This window comes from Lissotriton helveticus, chromosome 2_1 (genome assembly GCF_964261635.1).
Source record: "Lissotriton helveticus chromosome 2_1, aLisHel1.1, whole genome shotgun sequence".
Taxonomy (NCBI): Eukaryota; Metazoa; Chordata; class Amphibia; order Caudata; family Salamandridae; genus Lissotriton; species Lissotriton helveticus.
Genome location: NC_136059.1, coordinates 1,760,070,945 through 1,760,091,574, shown reverse-complemented (window position 1 = coordinate 1,760,091,574; position 20,630 = coordinate 1,760,070,945). Strand labels below are relative to the sequence as shown.

Sequence of the window (20,630 nt, the reverse complement as noted above, 5' to 3'; positions counted from 1 at the left end):
GGGAATGCTTTCTCGGTTATGTGGTTGAACTGCTTTACCTACGCCTTTCTTCCATTTTCCCTTATTCACAAAGTGTTGTGGAAGGCGAGGTGCAGCACTTTTCAGATATGGATTGCACCAGTGTAACTGCCAAATCTGGTACACCAGCTTCATGGTACATTAATTTGAGGGTGGTTATCTTGTGCACCAGCCCTAAGTTCATTCTGCAATTTCGATCCACCTTCCATATGTGCAAGCATGGCATGCTCCCCTCTTTCTTCCTAAATCCAACTATGTCAGCCAAAAGAGCTTTAGGTTTATTGAATGTATGTATATGAATTATGTTTTACATGGATAGAACAAAGGACTGTTCATCAGCTACTAATCTTGGTTGACCATCCAAGCAGGGGACATCCTCTTTTGAAGTACGGCATTGCTGCTGGAGGCAGGCAGCTTTCTCTTACGGTAAAGTTAAGTACCTGTCTGCACAGAGTAAGGGCGTATTCCATGAGAAGCCTGTCCGTAGCTTCCACGCTCTATGCAGGTGTACCACTTCGGATACCTGCCGCACTTTCACAAAGCACTACTGCGTGGATTTTAATGCAGCAGCCAACTCCTCAGTGAGACCAGCAGTTCTTTGTGACCTGTTATTATTAAAGGAGACCCACGTATTTGGCATTTGTTGTTCTGCTTTCTACTCCGATACAATCATGTGTATATATGAAATCCTGTGTCTGAGAGCAAATTACTTACCTATAATTCCAGCTTTGCTATCTTTCATAGATTCAATGTGACACCCTCCCCTCACCTTTATCGACCAAGTTCTCGATACTTACTATCCTTGACACTTGTGCTATGAAATCTGTGGAGGTGAGCACACTTCTACCTCATTGGCTAAAGTTTAATTAATTTCAAATAACGTGGATGTGCTACTTAACACAGTTGTTAGGCCTATTTGTATTTTAAAAATGTTTATTCTTATTTTAAAACTACTTGGGATTTCAAGTCTTACAAAGAGGAGTGATTCAAACATACGACTTTATGAGCGTTAAGAATACTAGAGAGCTATAGTTATAAGTAACTAATTTTCTGCAGTGCATTATTCCTTGAAATAATGTCTTCTCTGTTCTGATTATAGACTTTTCATCTTCTGGTACTGAAGAAGCTGATGCATCTGGGTCCAGAAAACGGGAAGAAAAAAATGGTAAATTGTTTTGCTGTTTATTTATTTAGTATTTTTTTTTATAAACTTTGGTTATTGAGTTTTAAACACAAAGTAATACAAGGGTTGCTATTGTGGTCTACAGTAATAACACCTGGATCAGACAATATAGTCAGCGTATAGCAATTCAGCATCATCATATAGTGAAAGGCGGTCAACAAGCTAGGTACTGTGTATGTCAAGCAAGGAACAGTTTCTTATTGCCATTGTATAGTATGGGAGTGTCATGCTTCAGCTTGCAACAAAGGTTTCTAGAAGGTAATTGTCAGTCTTCTATACATGTTAGCGGTGAACATTGATAAGTTGTGCTAGTCGTTAGGCCATACAGACATTTATGTAGTACATGTTCACAGTACGATGCCACCCGTGGGCATCACTTCACGCCAGTTCAGTCACATCACACTTGGCCGTCAGCACCAGTCCGAGTCCCTCCTCCATCCAAACCACGGTCTCCATCTCCCTGAGCTAGCAGATACTCAACTAGAGGACCCCAAATGTCACTGGGCCTGCTAGAAATCAGAAGCGATTCAGCGAAAGTTGCATATTGTTCTTGGCAATGGGTTATGTCTGCAAGCCATTCCTTAAACTTTGGGGCCCTGCCACGCCCCGATCTACACACAATGCGCCGCTTTGCGAGAAGCAGAGCTATATCTAAGAATTTCCTGTAAGTCTTCGGGATGTGTGGAGTGTGTCCCAAGAGCATAAGTAATGGATCAGGATTTATGGATTCCCCAACCATTGATTCAAGGGCACCATGCACTTGTTGCCAGTAAGTATGAACCAGGGGGCATTCCCAGGCGAGGTGTAAGAAACCAGCACATTCCGCACGACAACGTTCGCACCTATCATCACTAGACAGACGGAACTTGTATTTTTGGACCGGCGTATAATACAACCGCTGCAAGAACTTGTAATGGATCATCTTGAGCCTACTGCTGGCTGATATACGAGCCGTTAGGTTACAGCAGTATAGCCATTGTTCATCAGTGACCTCTGTGGCCAGGTCGGTTGCCCAGTGCATTCGGGCCGCGTTCTCCAGACCCGGGCTGCACACCCTGACGTGTCGGTACATGCCCGATACCAGATGTGCACCATCCTGTGAGCACAACATAAAGTGCAATGGAGTTAGGACCTCAGGTTAATTGGGAAAATCAGGCAATATGTCCTTCATCCCCTGACGCAGTCGCATGTAATAGAACATATCGAGTGGAGTAGGTTCGTAAGAAGTGAAAAACAGATCTGCAGAATTGAATTGGCCATTGGAGAAGAGGTCGCCCCAGCAGGTGATTCGCAGGCGCCGACAGAGCAATCTAAAGCCATGTTCCTGGAGGAGTTCAAGCTTAGGGTGGTATGCCAGCGGTAGCCGAGGAGAATACGGCAAGATGCATTCCAGCCTCTTAGCAATGCGGTGCCAGGCGTCCATAGTGCAGGTGACGGAAGTATGTGGTGTTTCTATGGACGTCACAGGGCAATGTAAGAGCCCATTGAGGGGAAGGGGGTTCCCGATCCAGTCTTCGACTGCCAGTTGAGGCATAAACGGAGTAGGGACCATCCAATGATAGGCATAGTGCGCCTGAGCACACAAATAATAAGCCTCAAAATCGGGCACATCGAAGCCCCCCATATCATATGGTTGAGTCAGCATTGACCACCGCAGTCGTGGGTGCTTACCTCCCCAGAATAAACGACACAGCTCCGACTTTAATGTTTTAAAGAAAAACGCACCCGGGTAGTAAGGGATATTAAGGAAAAGATACAGAAGTCGGGGCAACACCACCATTTTGATGAGCGATGCCCTCCCCGCCATGGAGAGTGGAAGGGAGATCCAACGGTCAATCGAGGCAGTTAGTTTTGTGACCACTACTCCATAGTTCAGCCGTAATGTTTCATCTTTATCACGTGAAATTTGGATACCAAAGTAACGCAGGTCCGAACGGCGCCACTCCAAAGGACTTTCAAGTGGGAAGTCAGCAATCGCGTCCGTAAGAGGGTAAAATTGTGACTTAGCCCAGTTTATGTGCACTCCAGACAGTCTACCGAAGACAAAAAATTCCCTGAGCAAGGGGTTTAAGTTTTGCGACGGATCTTTGACATAGAGCGTCATGTCATCCGCATATAGTGATACATCGATCTGTCGTTGGAAGCACCGAACTGCGCCCTCTCGGTGCAGCTGACGTAGCCTGCAAGCCAGTGGTTCAAAGGTTATCCCGAATAGGAGTGGGGATAGCGGGCAACCCTGTCGGGTGCCCCTTGTGATGGCAATGGAGGGAGAAAGGTGGCCATTTATCAGGATTTTCGCTGTTGGTTGCGTATACAGCAATTTGACACAGGAGATAAATTTGGGGAACACCATGCGCGCCAGAATGGTGAATAGGTACAGCCATTCGACAGAATCGAAGGCCTTACTGGCGTCCAGAAAAACCGCTGCAACGGGGAGATCAGGGTGCACTGCGCGGAGCGGGGAAAACAATGTGCGTAGGTTGTGGGAGGTGGAACGACCAGGGACAAACCCAGACTGGTCAGGCAATACTATCCGGGTCATTAGAAGGGATAGTCTGGTGGCCAACACCTTCGCCAGAATTTTAACATCACAATTCAAAAGTGAAAGTGGGCGATAGGAGTCACAGGTGCTGGGGTTTTTGCCAGGCTTCAGTAATGAGGTAATCACGACTTCGCGCATGGAGCAGGGAAGAACTCCGTCAGCCAGGGATTCTTCGAAGACCTCGCGAAGGACTGGGGCCATAATATCTATGTATGCTTTATAAAACTCAGCTGGGAACCTGTCTAGGCCGGGTGTGTAGGAGAGTAGGGTCTGCAATCCTATGATCACCCAGATTTTTGCTTTTTGCTGCACTGGTTTACGACTTTCCCTGGCTGTGGGCCTGCTAATCAGACCCACAGCCTAGCTGTTCTCTCTATCCAAATTGTACTCCGGTACTGAATTGGCACTGGGCCCTCTCCAAGTCCCTGTACCCAGGGCTGAGGTGCACCCAGAAGTCTCCCAGGGGCTGCAGCATGTATCATGCCACCCCTGGACTGACTAACTAAATCTGACACAACTGGCTGCACGACAGCTGGGGCAAGGTGGTGTACTCACCCTTTGCTTTAGATATAGTATACCTATATCTAACCCTAAAATGGACACACAGATCTCCTATCAGTCACTCCTATGGCAGGCCTTAACAATCCTGAAGGCAGAGTGCTTGGAATCGTGTGAGATGGTGCTCTGGCATGAGCTGAGCCTGTCTGCGGCTTTCGGGATCAATCCCTTAGCCGTTTCCATGATATCGCATACCATATACTCTTAAGTGCATTATAATCCTCGCGGTTATATGCCAACTCTGGTATCGCTTTATCAAAACATGTCGAGTAAGGTGTCATACGAATTGGAATACTAACCCCTCGCCAATTCTGGCGACGGGGTTAGCATTCCACCCTTCTAGAGGGACACGACATGTATGTAACCCCTAACCCCGGTTAAAGTCAAACAGAGCCTCAGCTCCACAAAATGGATGCTGCCACCGAGACACAAGTCTGCCCTCCTGCTGCTGGGAGTCCTCCCAGAGCAGGAGATAAGGACAAAGGGTTTCCTGCCAGGGCGGTGCCAGCACCATCCCAGACAGGATTTTGTGTATCCTAGGTAGGCAGGGCTTCAGAGGAAGGTGACTGCAAGTGGCACCCCGGTGCTCACTATGCATAGGCCGGCTTGAACCAGTTCCAGGGACACTCCAGACCCTGAGCTGGGGAAAAGCCCGCCAAAGAAGTGGGTGTAACCACCCCCCTCCTGGTCCCACCCATAGGGCAGGACTTAGTCGTGTGCCAGCCCCCTTTTCCGAGATAAAGGTAGGAGCAGGCCCCCTTCCAAATTAGATCATCTTTGGAATCAAGACACGACTTTCTACGAAAGGACTTCAAGATTTCCTTCTTCAAGATTCTCCCTTGTGACTAAGGAGTAGTCACCCTGCATCCGCAGGCACCATCAAGAACACTGCAGTCTGCTGCAAGTCCTTCCTCCGGAATCCGACTGCCCAGCTCGACAAGACCCGGCTTCCCTGGCACCTCCGACCTCTACTCACCTCTACAGCCAAGCTGAGAACCGTGAGTGCGACGAGACCTCAAGGGACCGACTATTGCCAAGACTGCACGACTTCTGCACAGCAAGCCCGCCGAGTAATTTCCTGGTGAGTGCTTTGGGGTCCGAGAAGCCCCAACCCTGAGCAGCTCCAGCACCGAAGAGCAGCCCCCCAGCATCTCCACGATCGGCGTGGGGCCCTTCTGCTTTTTGCTGCTCACCGCGTTGTTTGGCTACTAGCCCGCTGGCTTGTGGCCTTCTGAACGACGCCCGACGACATCACTGCTGCTGGTCTGGTTGCTCCAGACCGGCCCTTGCTCCCTTCCAGAAGAGGAGCACCCCGGACCCTCCTGGTCCACTCAAGACGCCATTTTGAGTCCACCGCGTGGGCTTGAATTAGCCAAGGCTTGTTGCCCAATCCTGGGTAACTTCGACGCCGACAGCTTCATCCATCGTGGGACAGCTCGCCTCTCCATCCTGGTCGCCGACAACGCCTCCTGGTCCGTGAGATCTGCAGAGCCAGCGTGGCCCACTCACCTAGTCGAGGTGACTACCATCCGGTGCCCTCCTGGTGCCCACTGACTACTGGCTAGTAGTCACGAACTTGGTCCCCTCTGCTTTCAGGTGTCATCCATCTTCCAGATCCAGGCTTGGATCAACTCGAACTATCTTCACTGGTCGCCTGCCAGCATCTTTCTTCCAGGCTCCTGGTCCGGCAACGAGGATTCCCGACGTCTTTTGAGACCTATGCAGCTGCAGCCCCTGGGCTAGGTAACTTCGGCATTTCGGTGCCCCAGCATAGCCTCACTATCCAAGGGTCAGGATCCACTGTCGTTTTCTCCCTACCAGGTCGGGTTCGCCCGTGAACACTAACTTTAACTTTACTAGCTATCATAGACTTTGTCCCGCGTGAGAGTGCACACTCTGCACTCGAGTCCCCTAGGCCTCCTAGAAGTAATCTAACGATTCCCTAGTAAAGTCCTAGCGATTCCAAAGCCTATTAGTACTGTACTTACCTGCTAGTAATTTCGCATTCCACTTTTAGAGTATATGGTTTTACGTGCCCCTCGGGCATTTGTATATACTGTGCTAACTTAAGTATTTTCGTAAGAGTTTTGTTGTGTGCCTAGCACCCTGTCCTCATAAAGAGTACAGGGTTGTTGTGATTCTAATAAATACACTGTTTATTTTCATAACACTTGTGTGGTGTCCTTTTACTGGGTGTTCAAGGGGTAATGTGATGGTAAAACAGCTGGCTTAACACGCCCTCTAGAGTCTTAGCCTTAGACTGCTCGTATCCATGCTACTAGGATAGCTGGTCTATAAGGTTGACTTACAACCAATCATCAATAAGGGTTGTTTGGACTGATATATAGTGATCACTAGAATAGTGAACACTGCACATCAGGCCAACTTCTCACAGGGTGCTTTTCCATTTTTAAGTGACATAATAGCATCTCTGATTTCGTCCAGTTCAAAAGGAGCAGCCAAGAAGGCCCTGTCTCCATCACTGAGCCAGCAGAGGGCTACATCACCAAGGAAATCATCATACGACACATCTGAGGTCGTGGTAGTGGTATATAGTGCTTGGTAATGAGACATGAATGTAGTCAATATGTCATCTGTGTTTCTAACTGTTTGTCCCTGTTGCCCCACAACCTCTAGAATTGTATTGTGACTGTGCGGGGTGCGTGTCAATACTGCTAGGGCCCTGCCAGGTCTGTCTCCTTCACAGTATTTCCTCGCCTGCCAGTATTTCCCCTTAAACTTGGCTTCCCTATTTGCTTCCTCCTCGTATCGCGTCAGTTTATCTCTAAACTCTGCATGTGTTTTGGTACTATCCCCCGCTACCATCCGAGCCTCCAAGTTCTTAAGTTCTCTGTCGAGTGTATGAATAGTGCGTTGAATATCACGCAAGACCCCGAAACTTTTCGATCTACAATACCCCCTAACCGTGACCTTGAATGCCTCCCAAATGTGTTCGACCGAGTCTACAGACCCCTTGTTTCGAGGGAAGAAATCAGCAATCTCCTCACCAAGTACAGTGCGAACACTGCATCTAACAGGGCTGCTGGCTGTAGCCTCCAATGTGGTCTGGGGTTGTCCCATCCAGGCACCTGTAGGTGTACCAGGACTGGACTATGATCAGAGTATGTCCTGGGGAGGTGCACCACCCTGGAAACCCCCGCGCTAATCTCTCTAGACATATGAAAATAGTCCAGTCGTGCCCATGTGCCCGTCAGTGATATAAAATGTGTGCCCTCCTTCCGGGAAGGGTGCAAGTAACGCCAGCTATCCACCATATTGCTCGATATCACACCCATCAGAGCCTCCCTGGACCTTGGCTTGTAGTGCGTCACTCAGTCTGCCCTATCCAGGTGGGGCATCAGCGCTAAGTCGCCCCCCCCAAATAACGTGTCGGGATCCCGCGTCCAGAATTTTGCCCCTTAATGTAGTAAAGAAAGTTGGGGTATCCACATTAGGTGCATAACAGTTCACTAACGTGATGGTATCACGACCTAGACGTCCCCATATCGGAGCATAGCGACCCTCCACATCCGACAGTTCACCATACACCTGGAATGGCACATAGCGCCTAATCAGGATGGCAACCCCCCTTGCATAGGTGGAATAAGATGAAAAAACACGGGCGTTTGCCCATTTGCTTGCGAAGTTCATGTGTGTTTCCTGCAACATGGCAACCTGGACTCGGTGGCGGTCTAAGTATGCAATCACATTTCTACATTTCTTGGCATTGTTAAGTCCCCTTATATTCCACGACATACAATTCAATTGTGCACCAGACCCTGATCCCGCCATAATCTAAAGAACATAATCGATTTGCAACATGCTATAGTAGTCTCTGTATATCCATCTCTTCTCGGGTGATGGAGATTACCACACATTTCCAACAATCGCCCTCCCACCCTGTAAACCGGAGTTTCCTCCTCAACAGTACTCTCCCCCCCCTCCCACTACTGCATCCCAATCATGCCATCAGCCACCCTTTCCCACCCCGACCCTCCCCCCTACTCCCCGTAACTTCCACAACTTGATCCCATGAATGGGGTTTACCCGCAGGGGAAACATCAAGAACGCACAGCCACTTCTCCCTACGTGAACCTTCTGTTCTGTACCGCCCTTGGTGGAGGTCAAGGCAGGGATAGTGGTCCCTGGAATACTTTACCACTGGACGAGTTCAATACTCCCCAACTTCAGGATGGCGTCCGATCAAACGTATACAATTGTCCCAGGTTCCAGCTAGCCAGGAAAGGGTCCGAGTAGTCTGTTCTATTGGAGGCACTCCGCATCAGTTACCATCATCCGCTATCGGTGGTTCTCCAGTATTAGGGGTGTCTTTCATAGATTCACATGCTTGAATATTACCCGTCGTCGAAGTGGGAGTCCCACGGTAAATAAAATAGCAATAATGCTAAATGTATATAAATATATATAAACATAATACAAGATAAAGAAAGGAAATACCACTGAAATCCTCTAAAAACGATTCCTACATAGGAATGCAAGGTAAAGAGAAAAAACTATTTGTAACACATTAGTGTCATTATGTTAGTCCAAATTACAGCCAATCGGGCGCCAGCACCCTCTAGAACCTTCTCCTCAGAAGCTCAAGCCCTCAGATTTTCTACCGCAAGTCGTGTGAAGGGAGTCTCCCTGAGCTCTGCTCAGTTTTCAACTCAACTCTTCTAGTTTCCAGTGTTTATCTCAACATGTCAAGTAAGAAGTCTTTATTCAGACCATGCTCTTCTTGTGGGAAGCTGCGCCTTTTTGAAAAGGACTCCCACCAGAAGTGTATCTACTGTTTATACCCTGATCATGAGGCTGGCAGCTGCAAGTTCTGTAGAACCTTTTCTACTAAGACTCTTAAAGACCGAGAAGGCTGTCTTCTCCTTTGGCTGCAACGTCTAAAGGACAAGGATTCTGCACTGTCTGACGCAGAATGTTTTCATTCTGGTCTTTCTACATCAGCCTCTAAGCGTGGTAGTGTTCAGGAGTTTCCTTCCCCTTTCCTAAAGCAGACTAAAATGGCCTTGTCTCTGGCTCCTGTGGTGTCTTCTGCCACTCCTACCACCTCTATGCCCACGAGACCTGGCTCTCAGGCGTCTTCTGCTGCCTCTCGAGGTGTTTCCACGCCTCTTAAAGTTCCGCCGCCGACGGGAGCGTCTAAGAGCGTTCCGACGACGAGAACAGCATTGCCTGCATCATCGACTACGACGCTGACTACAACTTCAGCCTTCTCGTCGTCGACTACGGTCTCGTCGACAGCCTACACGTCGACAAGGGTTTCGTTGCCGTTGAAGCCTGTTCCGTTGACTATTCCCATCTCCTCGTCGACCAAAGTCCAGAAGAAATCTTCGTCGTCGTCGACTCCGTCGACCAAGGTCTCGTCGACGAAGACACAGTCGACCAAGGTCTCGTCGACGAAGACATCGTCGACCAAAGCCCCTTCGACGAGGACTCAGTCTACGGAGGCTCTATCAGCGTCGGCGACTGCACCGTCGACGACGGCACTGTCGACGACTTAGTCTACAGTGGATCGCCCGTCGATAGTGGTCCTCACGACGACTCAGTCGACGGCCAAACCGTCGACGATGACTTCTCCAAAATTATCTTCGTCGGCAGCCAAGTCAGTATCGTCGACGTTCACAACGACGGCACCGTCGATGGCGGCACCCAGTTCATTTGCCTCTTTGCCGTTAGTGCCATTGAAGACTACAGAATCTTCACATCGTCGCACTAAGGTTCAGTGCCAACAGATCTATGATCCAGAACCGCAACCACCTTCACCAATGTTTTCCACTACCTCTGAGCATGACACAGACTCGGAACATGAAGGGGATACATTTGGGGCGGCACATAGTCCCTCTGATTTGATAATTAAATGTCAAGACTCTGATTCTGACGACGATGCCGGAGGCCAAGAGTCTCAGCGGGAGGAGCAGTTGGTTCAAGTTCCTATGGCTACCATTCCAATAACCTTGATTTCAAATCTCTAACATATGCTGGATGATTACAACCGCCGTTTCCCAGCAACACCACAGACTTCGCCTGTGCAATCTCCTGCTCCCGTGGCAATACCTCCACCTTCTCTGCCGCCTGTCCTCCCACCTACAACTTCGTCTCAGGTTCAAACGTCCATTAGGATCCATACAACGGTTTACCCGCAGGATGCGGATGATGAGGCGGTCCCAGAACGTGAGGACGGAGAGGTCCCTGACAATTCGGATGACGATGCAGGGTACCCAGATATGGCTGAATAGGACGATTAGCGGGCACAGACGCCCTCTCCTCAGCCAGGGAACTCTGGTGAATCACCTCCTGTAGATATCGCCAGTTTCCATCTTTTAATGGATAAAGCGGCTCAGCGTTTCAAATTGCCAAGATCACAACGAGAGGAGGACTGTTTTCTTTATGATTTTAAAGACAAACCTTATAAGCAGGTCCACACAATTCCTATCATCGATTTTGTGTGGAAGGAAGGTATTAAACTTATGAATGCTCCAAACTCCTTACGTGCTCAGATACCGCGCCTTGAGAAGAAGTACAAGGCCCCAACTGGTTCTCCAGCTTGTCTGATTTCTCACCCCAAGCCGGACTCTGTAGTGACTCAGGCTGCACAGCGTCGAACACGGAACCCAGCGTCTCCAATCACAGCCCCTCCTGATAGAGAGGGTCGACGCCTAGATGCTATTGGCCGCAAGTTTTCAACCATGGCTTCAACATCTGTCCGGGCAGCCAATGCCTTAGCCATCTTGGGACGTTATGACCGGCAGATGTGGTCAGACATTTCAGATTTGATGAACCTCATACCTGATGCTTCCAAGGCTGACGCTCAACATATTCTTCGCGATGGTCAGAGGGCGTCGGAAGAAATGATAGACTGCGCAGTCGATATTGCTAACACAGGTTTCCGTCTGCTTGCTAGTGCGGCTGCACTCCGACGACAGGGCTGGTTAAAGTCCACCTCCTTCCGGCAGGAAGTCCAATCCAAAATACTGGATATGCCCTATGATTGGGAATCGCTTTTCGGATCCCATATCGATGACGCCCTGGAGTCCATTAAGAAGGACACTGATACGGCAAAGTCTTTGGGCACGTTGCAATTTCGGAAGCAGTCCTTTCGAGGTGCGCACGGACGCGGCACCCCTTCCAACGTTCGAGGTGGGCAGCAATACCGCTCCTAGAATCAGAGCGGTCAACGTTACATGCCCAATCAGCAACCTCGTCAGCAGCCCTCCAGACCCTACAGAGGAAAGTCTTCTTATCGTGGATCCAATCCTAAACGTCAATGACTTTTGTCAGCCTCAAACTGTTGGAGGTCGAATCTCTCTGTTTTATTCTCAGTGGTCCTCGATCACCTCGGACCGCTGGGTTTTGGACATTGTACGACGGGGTCATACCCTAGAGTTCGTAGAGATTCCTCCTTGTACTCCACCTCGTGGCCCGCCTCCTCCACATCTCGAGGAGCTTTACCATCAGGTCCGTCTTCTTGTTTTAAAATGTGCAGTCGAAGTGGTCCCGAAACATCAAAGAGGGAAGGGGTTTTACTCTCGATTCTTCCTCATACTCAAGAAGACCGGAGATTGGCGACCCATTCTGGATTTGAGGGCTCTCAACCAGTTCCTAAAGTCCCAATTGTTCCGCATGCTGACGTTACTGGAAATCCTGCGCCTTCTATCCAGCGAGGATTTCATGACCACCATAGACCTTCAAGACGCATACTTTCATGTCCCAATTACCAAACCACATCGCCAGTACCTGCGTTTCAAGGTAGGACCAATGCATTTTCAGTTCAAAGTTCTGCCCTTCGGGCTGCGATCAGCTCCTTGTGTGTTCACGAAGGTACTGGCCCCTGTGATGGCTCACCTGCGCCTCCAAGGAGTTCAGATCTTTCCATATTTGGACGATTGCCTTCTAAAGTCTCAATCCCACCATCAGCTATGTCAGGACTCTCACCTCTGCCAGCAAGTGTTTCAGTCCTTGGGGTTGACCATCAACATCGAAAAGTCACAATTTGCGCCTCTGCAAACCAGAACCTTCCTGGGAGCGATCCTAGACACGAAGCTCTCGAAGGCGTTCGTCTCGAACGAGCGACGTCAGAAGATCCTTTGTCTGTTCTCCCTCATTCGAAGAAAACAGGCCGTTTCTGTTCGAATGTTAAAGTCATTCTTGGGAATGGCGTCATCTTGTATCGCACTGATCCCAAATTGCAGGTTGCGCACCCGTCCCATTCAGGAAGAACAGGACTTACAGTGGCGTCAGGTCTCCGGGTCCTTCAACGACCTAGTTGCAGTCACAGCCCGCATGAGAAAAGGCTTGCTTTGGTGGGCGCAGCCAACGAATCTGGAAATGGGAATGTCCTTCCTCGTTCACGCACCAGATCTTACGTTGATGACGGACGCCTCCCTGGAAGGGTGGGGCGCTCATCTCCAGGGCCTATCCATCAAGGGCAAGTGGACTCAGCCCCAACGCACGTGGCATATCAACAGGCTGGAATTAATGGCGATATTCCTAGCGCTCAAGTCATTCCTCCCTGTAGTTCACGGGGAGTCAGTGCTTATCTAAACAGACAATACCACCAGTATGCACTACGTGAACAAACAGGGAGGAACCAAGTCTCCACATCTGTCTCACTTGGCCCAGTCAATCTGGGATTGGGCTCTTCGCCACCTTGACAGCCGTCCACCTTCCGGGCGTGTCCAACCTCCTGGCGGACTCTTTGAGCAGGTCCACTTCCTCAACACACGAATGGGAACTGCACCAACCAACTCTAGATCTTGTCTTTCGCCAGTGGGATCACCCAGATCTAGACCTCTTTGCAACACCGGAGAATCAGAAATGCCTGTCTTATGCAAGTTGGCATCCCCACCCCGGATTGTGCGGGAATGCCCTTTTGATCGACTGGTGCGATCTATTCGCTTACGCTTTTCCGCCGATCCCATTAGTACCGCGGTGCTGTGGAAGATGCGGAGACAGCCCTGCCACATCCTGTTGATCGCACTTCGTTGGCCCAGGCAGGCATGGTTTTCGGAACTGCTTCTGCTGTCCCAGTGCGAGCCCATTCTTCTATGTCCTCGTCCAGACCTCCTATCTATGGACAGGGGCCATCCAGACCCCTCCACGCTACAATTGTGGGCATGGAACCTGAGCACCTTGAATTCGCAGATTTGAACATGTCCCAGGAATGCAGAGACATCCTGGCTCATGCCAGGGCTCCGTCTACCATCAAGACTTACAAACTCAAGTGGAAGAGATTCTGTCATTGGTGCGCTACAGCCAATATCCATCCCATCCATTCCACTCCTCAGCAGCTTCTTCCATTCTTCTTGAGCCTCGCTCAGTCAGGACTCTTTCATGCTACCCTGAGAGTTTTCTTAGCTGCAATATCTCGTTTCCGACATGATGGCTCTTCTTCCCTCTGTTCATCAAGGATCATGCGTCAATTCTTCAAAGGGCTTTTCCGCAAGTTCCCACCTGTTCGGCGCCCTCCTCCATCTTGGCACCTCAATGTTGTACTATCTCAACTTATGAAGTCACCATTTTAACCTATCAATAAAGCGGATATCAAATTCCTCACCTGGAAGGTTGCGCTCCTTTTGGCTTTGACCTCATCTCGTCGCGTGAGCGACCTTCACGCTTTCACTATCAAGCCGCCTTATCTTCAGTTCAAACCTAACGGGGTGGCGCTCCGCACTAACCCCTCCTTCCTACCTAAAGTACCTACGGATTTTCATTTGAATGAGCCTGTGTTCCTCAAAGCTTTCTTTCCGGACCCAAGGTCTCCGGCGGAGCAGCGCTTGCATTCTTTGGACATCAAACGATGCCTTTAATTTTTCATTGCCAGAACTGCCCCCTTCCGCAAGTCCGACCAACTGTTTATTGACTACGGACGACTGCGTAAGGGACATCCAGTTTCCAAACCAACTATTGCCCGGTGGCTTTCTTCAGCCATTGCCTTCTGCCGCCAACAAGCTGGCAAACCATTGCAGTCTTCAGTGAGAGCGCATTCTACGAGGGCGATGTCTTCATCCACCGCCTTGTTTGCTGGTGTGCCTCTTCATCAGATTTGCCGTGCAGCGACATGGTCCAGCAGGCACACCTTCACCAAACATTACTGTTTGGATGCCATCAATGAAGCGTATACCGCAGTGGGACAGGCAGTGGTTCGCCATCTTTTTCAGTAAGGTGAGCCTCTGTTCCCCCCTCCTTAGTATTTTGCTGTGATTGCTATGATGTGTTACATGACTGTATTATTATTAGTACTGTCTTGGTTTCTTCTGTATATGCCTAGCAATCTCAGTTCTCGGAGGTTACTGCTTTCTATTCTATTCAAGCATGTGAATCTATGAAAGACACCCCTAATACTGGAGAAGAACAATTGTTACTTACCTGTAAACAAGTGGTTCTCCAGTATTGGTGTCTTTCAAAGATTCACATGCGACCCACCCTCCTCCCCTCAGAGGCTCTCTTCTTCTCATAGACTCTTGGTTACTTTGCCCTACGAAAATCTGAGGGCTTGAGCTTCTGAGGAGAAGGTTCTAGAGGGTGCTGGCGCCTGATTGGCTGTAATTTGGACTAACCTAATGACACTAATGTGTTAAAAATAGTTTTTTCTCTTTACCTTGCATTCCTATGTAGGAATCGTTTTTAGAGGATTCCAGTGGCATTTCCTTTCTTGATCTTGTATTAGGTTTATATATATTTATATATATTTAGCATTATTGCTATTTTATTTACCGTGGGACTCCCACTTCGACGACGGGGAATATTCAAGCTTGTGAATCTATGAAAGACACCAATACTGGAGAACCACCTGTTTACAGGTAAGTAACAATTGTTCATCAGTCTCGAGGTCTGCATGGATGCCCTTGTCACCCCTCTGTGCTTTGCGGACTATTTTCAGGTAATCTTCCGCTTTTTGCGGTTTCGTGAAAAATCGCTGCTTTCCTTGGTGTGTCACCCGCAGCTTCGCCGGGTAAAGCAATGCATAGTCTATTTGGGCTTCCCGCAATTTTTTTTTTGACAGGCAGGAATTTGCGCGTCTCCTCCTGCACTAAAGGAGTGAAGTACGGATAGATAGAAAAGGTGATACCATTGTAGTTCAGGTTCCGCTTGGTACGAGCCGCCCTCAAAGCGACATCCCGATCCCGATAGTTCAGCAGGCGAGCAATGATCGGCCTCGGCGGAGTTCCAAGCTTAGGCACGGGGGCCAGAGATCTATGCACCCTTTCGACAATGAACTGAGGCGAGAAGGCATCCTCTCCCACCGAAGCTCTGAGGAGTTTCTCCACATATAGCTCCATCCTGCCTGTGTCCGTGGACTCCGGAATACCCGTAAAGCGGATGTTGTTGCGCCTACTTCGGGCTTCCAAATCCTCATTTTTGGCCACTATAACCCACAGTAGGTTGTCCATGCGGGCAAGTTGAGATGTGTGGGAAGCGGAGATGTCGTCATTGTCCGAGATGCGTTGTTCTGTCATCGTTATCCGCTCCTCATGCTGATCTACTTTATGTACAAGGGCGTCTAACCTGGAGGACATGCTATCCACTTTCTCCACCACGGTGGCAAAGCCTTGTCGCATCTCCTGGAATAGACAGTGCATGTCTAGCTCTTTAGGAGGGGAGGCCGCGGCGGCAGGATCCACCCCACTGGGCCCCGGTTTGACCGGTACCGTCTTTGACCCTTTCTTCGCGTTTTTGAAGTTTATTTTGGTTTGGCGATCGTCTGGACGCACCATCGTGCTTCTGCGCCTCTCACTGCCCGCCACCTTGGGGCCCAAAGACACTATATTGTGTTCCCTCCGGCCAAACGGGTAGTGACGGTGCCTGCTAGCACACCGTTATTCAATGTACTCCTCCAGATCTGCGTCACGTGCGCCCCCGAGCCACTGAACCCACCGCAATCGTGGGATCCGCACAGTGCGCTGCTCGGCCAGGGCGTAGGTTCCTGGGGGGGGTCACGTGTATCAAGTGATGCTCGCTAACCTCTACCACCAACAAGTTCAGGCCGGGCCAGCCTGTCGCCTGTCCCCCTGCAATATGCGCTGCTTGTATTTCAGTTTAGGCAATCGCAACTTTGCACCATGCAATGTTAAAGCCTCAGAGTGCAATTAGCGTATCTGCGGTGGGCGCCTCTGCACTCCGATACCATTTGTCAGTCTTTATACACCAGCACCAAATCATCATGAGGAAGGTAGGGCAATGGCGACTCCCCCTGATTAATACAGTGCAGCTCAGCCCAAATGTCAGTTGTGCGCCACTTTGCTTAATAACCGCTTCTCAGGTTAGGTCTCAGCTTTGCAAGTTCAATTGAGTCATGCCCTCCGATGTGGTGCAGAAGAGCATCGCCTGCAAGTTGCTGTAGCGGTCGCTTCCACTCGCCACATCCGCAGCCCAGCCACTGTGAAGCACTTCACCCGTCGCCTCTCCAGGGCGCCGCTGCACGTACCTGGTAATCTTAGTGCACCTCCCCGGACCACGCTGTGCCTCTCCGCAGGCGTCGTTTCTCGGGCCTCCGGGGTTACCGCATCAGCTTGCTTGTACTGCCCGCAAAGCTGGTCGCGGGGCCGCCCAGGGTGTCCCAACAGCAGGGCCGGCCGTTTCCTCTTTCACCCGACACTTCTGGGATTAATTGCCGCAGAACCCGTGTTGCCCCCGGGGCACGGATCAATTGAGGGGGATCGGGGGGGGGTCTGTATCTCCGTCTCGGCGCTGGAGGCGAGCGCTGCAGTGTCCTCAGCAGAATCCGGTGATCAGGGCCTTCCTCCTTGTGGCGATCCCCGGCCTGTCGCAGCGTCCGCTGTCCGTCGTCCACCTCCCAGCAGACCCGACACCAGCCCCGGGAAGTATTTGCAAGGCTATTCCTCGGGCGCCACTGGACGGAATTACATCAGACTCGGACCGAGTCTGGATCGCAAGGCGTAGTGCAGGAAAAGTCACTTTTGGGACCTTCAGCTCGCCAGTTAGGTAGGATTTATACAGGATATATGCTCCAGGGAACAGGAGCCTAACCGTTAGGCGGCCATTCTGTTTGTGCGCCCTCTAGCGCCCAAATTGTTTTGCTGTTTAGTATCAATCGCCTTTTAAATCCTTTTGATATACGACAGCTAGTATCTTGTAGCCAAGGATCATAGTTAACCTGTTACTTGGTTGAGTGGTCAACAAGGTAAATAGTTTTGTAACTTTCTGGTCTTCATGTTGAGGTTCTTTAGCATAACTGAGTTCTGAGTTGATAGATAATTGTTCTTGCCAAAATGGTTGACAAGGAGAGGCTTGCTAGACATTGTTAGGGTGGAAAATATCATTATTGGCCATTATTTGCTCATGGCTGGATACTAAATGACTAAGTCGCTCAGGACATTTTCCAACAATGGAAAACGCCACAAATCAACCTGTTTGTAGACGGAGAAAACGTGAAATGCTGCGTCTTCGCATCCCGGTTTCCCCAACCAGTATCCAAAGATATCCTTTATATCGCTTTATATTTATATTATATTATGCTTTATATTTGTATTAAGAAATGTCCTTTATATTTCTCATGCATTTGAAAGCAAAGTGTTGTACACAAAGTTAGGGAGCCTGTCTGTAATAATGACCAGTGCTTCCTAATGATTTTTTTGTATTTTATGGGAATTGGGTGTGAACATAATTACACAGGTCAAGGTATCCTCCTATGAGCGGATACATATTTCAAGCAAGGCTGCCCCATTATTCCTTGCCCTTTTAATTGCCACCTTGATGCTGTGCGGTGGGTAGCAATGTGCTTCTAAGTTGGAAGTGAGAAGTTGAGCCTGTAGGTCATAGTCTCTGATGGCACTACAATTGCTTCAAAGCTGCAAAAATTGGCCAAAGGGCAAGTTACCTCCCAGGTATTTAGAATGATGACTGTCCTACCGGAACAAATTATTGCAGTTCGTCAGTTACTTGTAGGTAGTCATGTGTAACTTTCCCTCTCGGAGGGAGATCAATAGATCAAGAAAAGGAAGAGCCTCATCAGAAATATTCTTGGTGAATTTCAAAGAGGGTTCAGTTAGTTATCACATGAACCCTTGTTTCCCTGACAAAAGATCAGATCATCAAAAAAAACGAAGCCATAACAGGATGTGGGCAAAATGTGGATTGTCATCACATTGAATATTCTCTTTCTCAAAGTAAGCCATGTGCATATATGCCAGACTCAGCACAAATGTGCTTCCCATAGATGTGGCCTTGGTCTGATGCTATGGTTGGTCTCTACATTGAACGAAATTCGCTTTAAGGGCCAAAGTAGCGCATTCAAGAATAAAGTTCACCAGGGTGGGTGATACCCCTTCCTTGTACAGTAGTGCTCTCTTACTCCTAGGGCGGTGTCTTGGGGATGTTAGTGTGCAGAGCCTCGACGTTGAGGATTACCAGTAGGTCAATTGAATTCATAGCATTGTATCCTTCTGTGAGAAGTTGGCCTGATATGATGTTCACTAGTTCTAGTGACCACCTTGTATCAGTCCAAACAACCCTTATGGTGATTGGTTGTAAGTCAACCTTATAGACCAGCTATCCTAATGGTAGGATGGACAAAGCAGTCTTAGGCTAAACTCTTTTGGCATGTGAAGACCGCTGTTTTACCACAATATAACCCCTTGAATACCAGATGAAAGGACACCACACAGGTTGTTATGAAAATAAACAGTATATTTATTAATAACAACACCTCTGAAATCTTTGAGGTCAGAGGGCCAAGCACATGACAATCTCTTAAGAAAAATACGACAAGTTTCAAGTTTATTTTATTTGATTTGGAACTCCGAAGAGATCCACAAAATGAAAGTACATAGTCACAAAATTACAGGTTATATAATAGAAGGACATAATTACAAAGTACCATTTAACTGTGCAGAAAAACCAATGCAGATTTCATAATCATAATGCCTTAGTTCATACATTGCAAAGAAAGACCCGTCAATAAATATCTAAAAAACATTTTAAAAAGTTAAAAACGTTAAAACAGAACATCTCGTTGGGAGGGTTATTAAGAGCAAGTACAAAAGCATTGACGGTTAAAATACTAAATTTCAAACAGATGTGACGCAACCATTTACGTCGGGAAGGAAGCAGAGAGGGACATACAAATAATACATGTGTCAAATCTTGCATAGGGAAATTGCAAAAATTACAGGCTGCGGAAGTACCGTACCATTTGGCCAAAAGTATGTTTAAAGGAAGGAGATCCTGTCTTAGCAGGAACCAGAACCGCCGGACACCATGAGATAGGTTCCAGGATATATAGGGTTGCCTGTATTTGTATGCACAAGATGAAATGAATGGAGTGACTCCTTTCCTTGTCACGATATACTCCCTATCTAAACAAAAACTAAGTTCCCACGAGGCCCGTTTCAGGACTGATTTCAATTGGCCCTGGGATAGTGAGAAAAGGGAGGTCTCATCTAATTTTAAAAGCGACACCGCCTTTCTAAAATTTTTTACAAGAAGGGAGAATTCATTAAAAGACCCCAATAATTCGTTTTTCATAAGACATCGTAGGGTCCCCACTTCCCCCTTGGCCAAACAGATAACCCATCGCACCAATCCCACCAGGCCCTGGGCCCAACTACTACGTACTCCAAACTCAAGTCTGAAGGCCGCTGCTGTACATGCGTTATTAGTAGTAGTTAGATATCGGAAAATCTTCCCCTCGGCCTGCTGCAAAAAACCCCATTGCCCCAAATCCACTGTTTCCAGTCCATAGAGTAGGGAGGACGGGATTTTTGCACAAAATACCTCCAGCAGGTAGGAAAAATGTCGCCTCCCAGTGGCAGTGTACAGGGATAGTAAACTTTTGCCTTGGGCCACAGCCTTCCGCATATTATTATCAATATGGGGTTTCTCACTAGAATTACTAGTTATTTTCCCCAAAAATACATAACTATGTACAATTTCCAACATTTGTCCCCCAACAGTCCATCCAATTTTGGGTTATTTTTTTCCTGCCAGCAATACACATTATTTTACTCTTAGAAATATTTATTTTAAGGAAATGAGATTCAGCAAATAAATGGAGGGCATGTAAGTGGGTATTTAAGCCCTTAGGGGTTAGATCCAATATTAAGATATCATCGGCGTAAAGTAAACTAGAAATCGCAGAGCCCCCTAACATAAGAGCTATTCCTTCACAGGAGGCAAGTGTCAAAGGAAGATTAGAAATATATAAAGGGAAGAGAATGGGGGCCAACAAACAACCCTGCTTAAGACCATTAACAGAGTGAATGACCCTGGATAGCCCTCTTTCTCCCCCTAAAAGAACTTTACACCATGTATCTGTGTAAAGAGCACACACCAGCTCCAACAAGCTGGAAGGCA

The 20,630-nt window shown here is 48.5% G+C and overlaps 1 protein-coding gene across 4 annotated transcripts in view; it reads left to right on the top strand.

Annotated features, from left to right (window-relative positions):
• LOC144818885 (RNA exonuclease 1 homolog) overlaps positions 1-20,630 on the top strand; it is a 1,142,074-nt gene that overhangs the window by 513,583 nt on the left and 607,861 nt on the right. For all 4 annotated transcript variants that reach the window (XR_013607172.1, XR_013607173.1, XM_078676714.1 and 1 more), the window contains exon 8: positions 1,118-1,183. Coding sequence is in view for 2 of the 4 variants with exons in the window: in XM_078676714.1 (XP_078532840.1) it covers positions 1,118-1,183 (66 nt within the window). In the remaining 2 variants the exon portion in view is untranslated. The remainder of the gene's footprint in view (positions 1-1,117; positions 1,184-20,630) is intronic.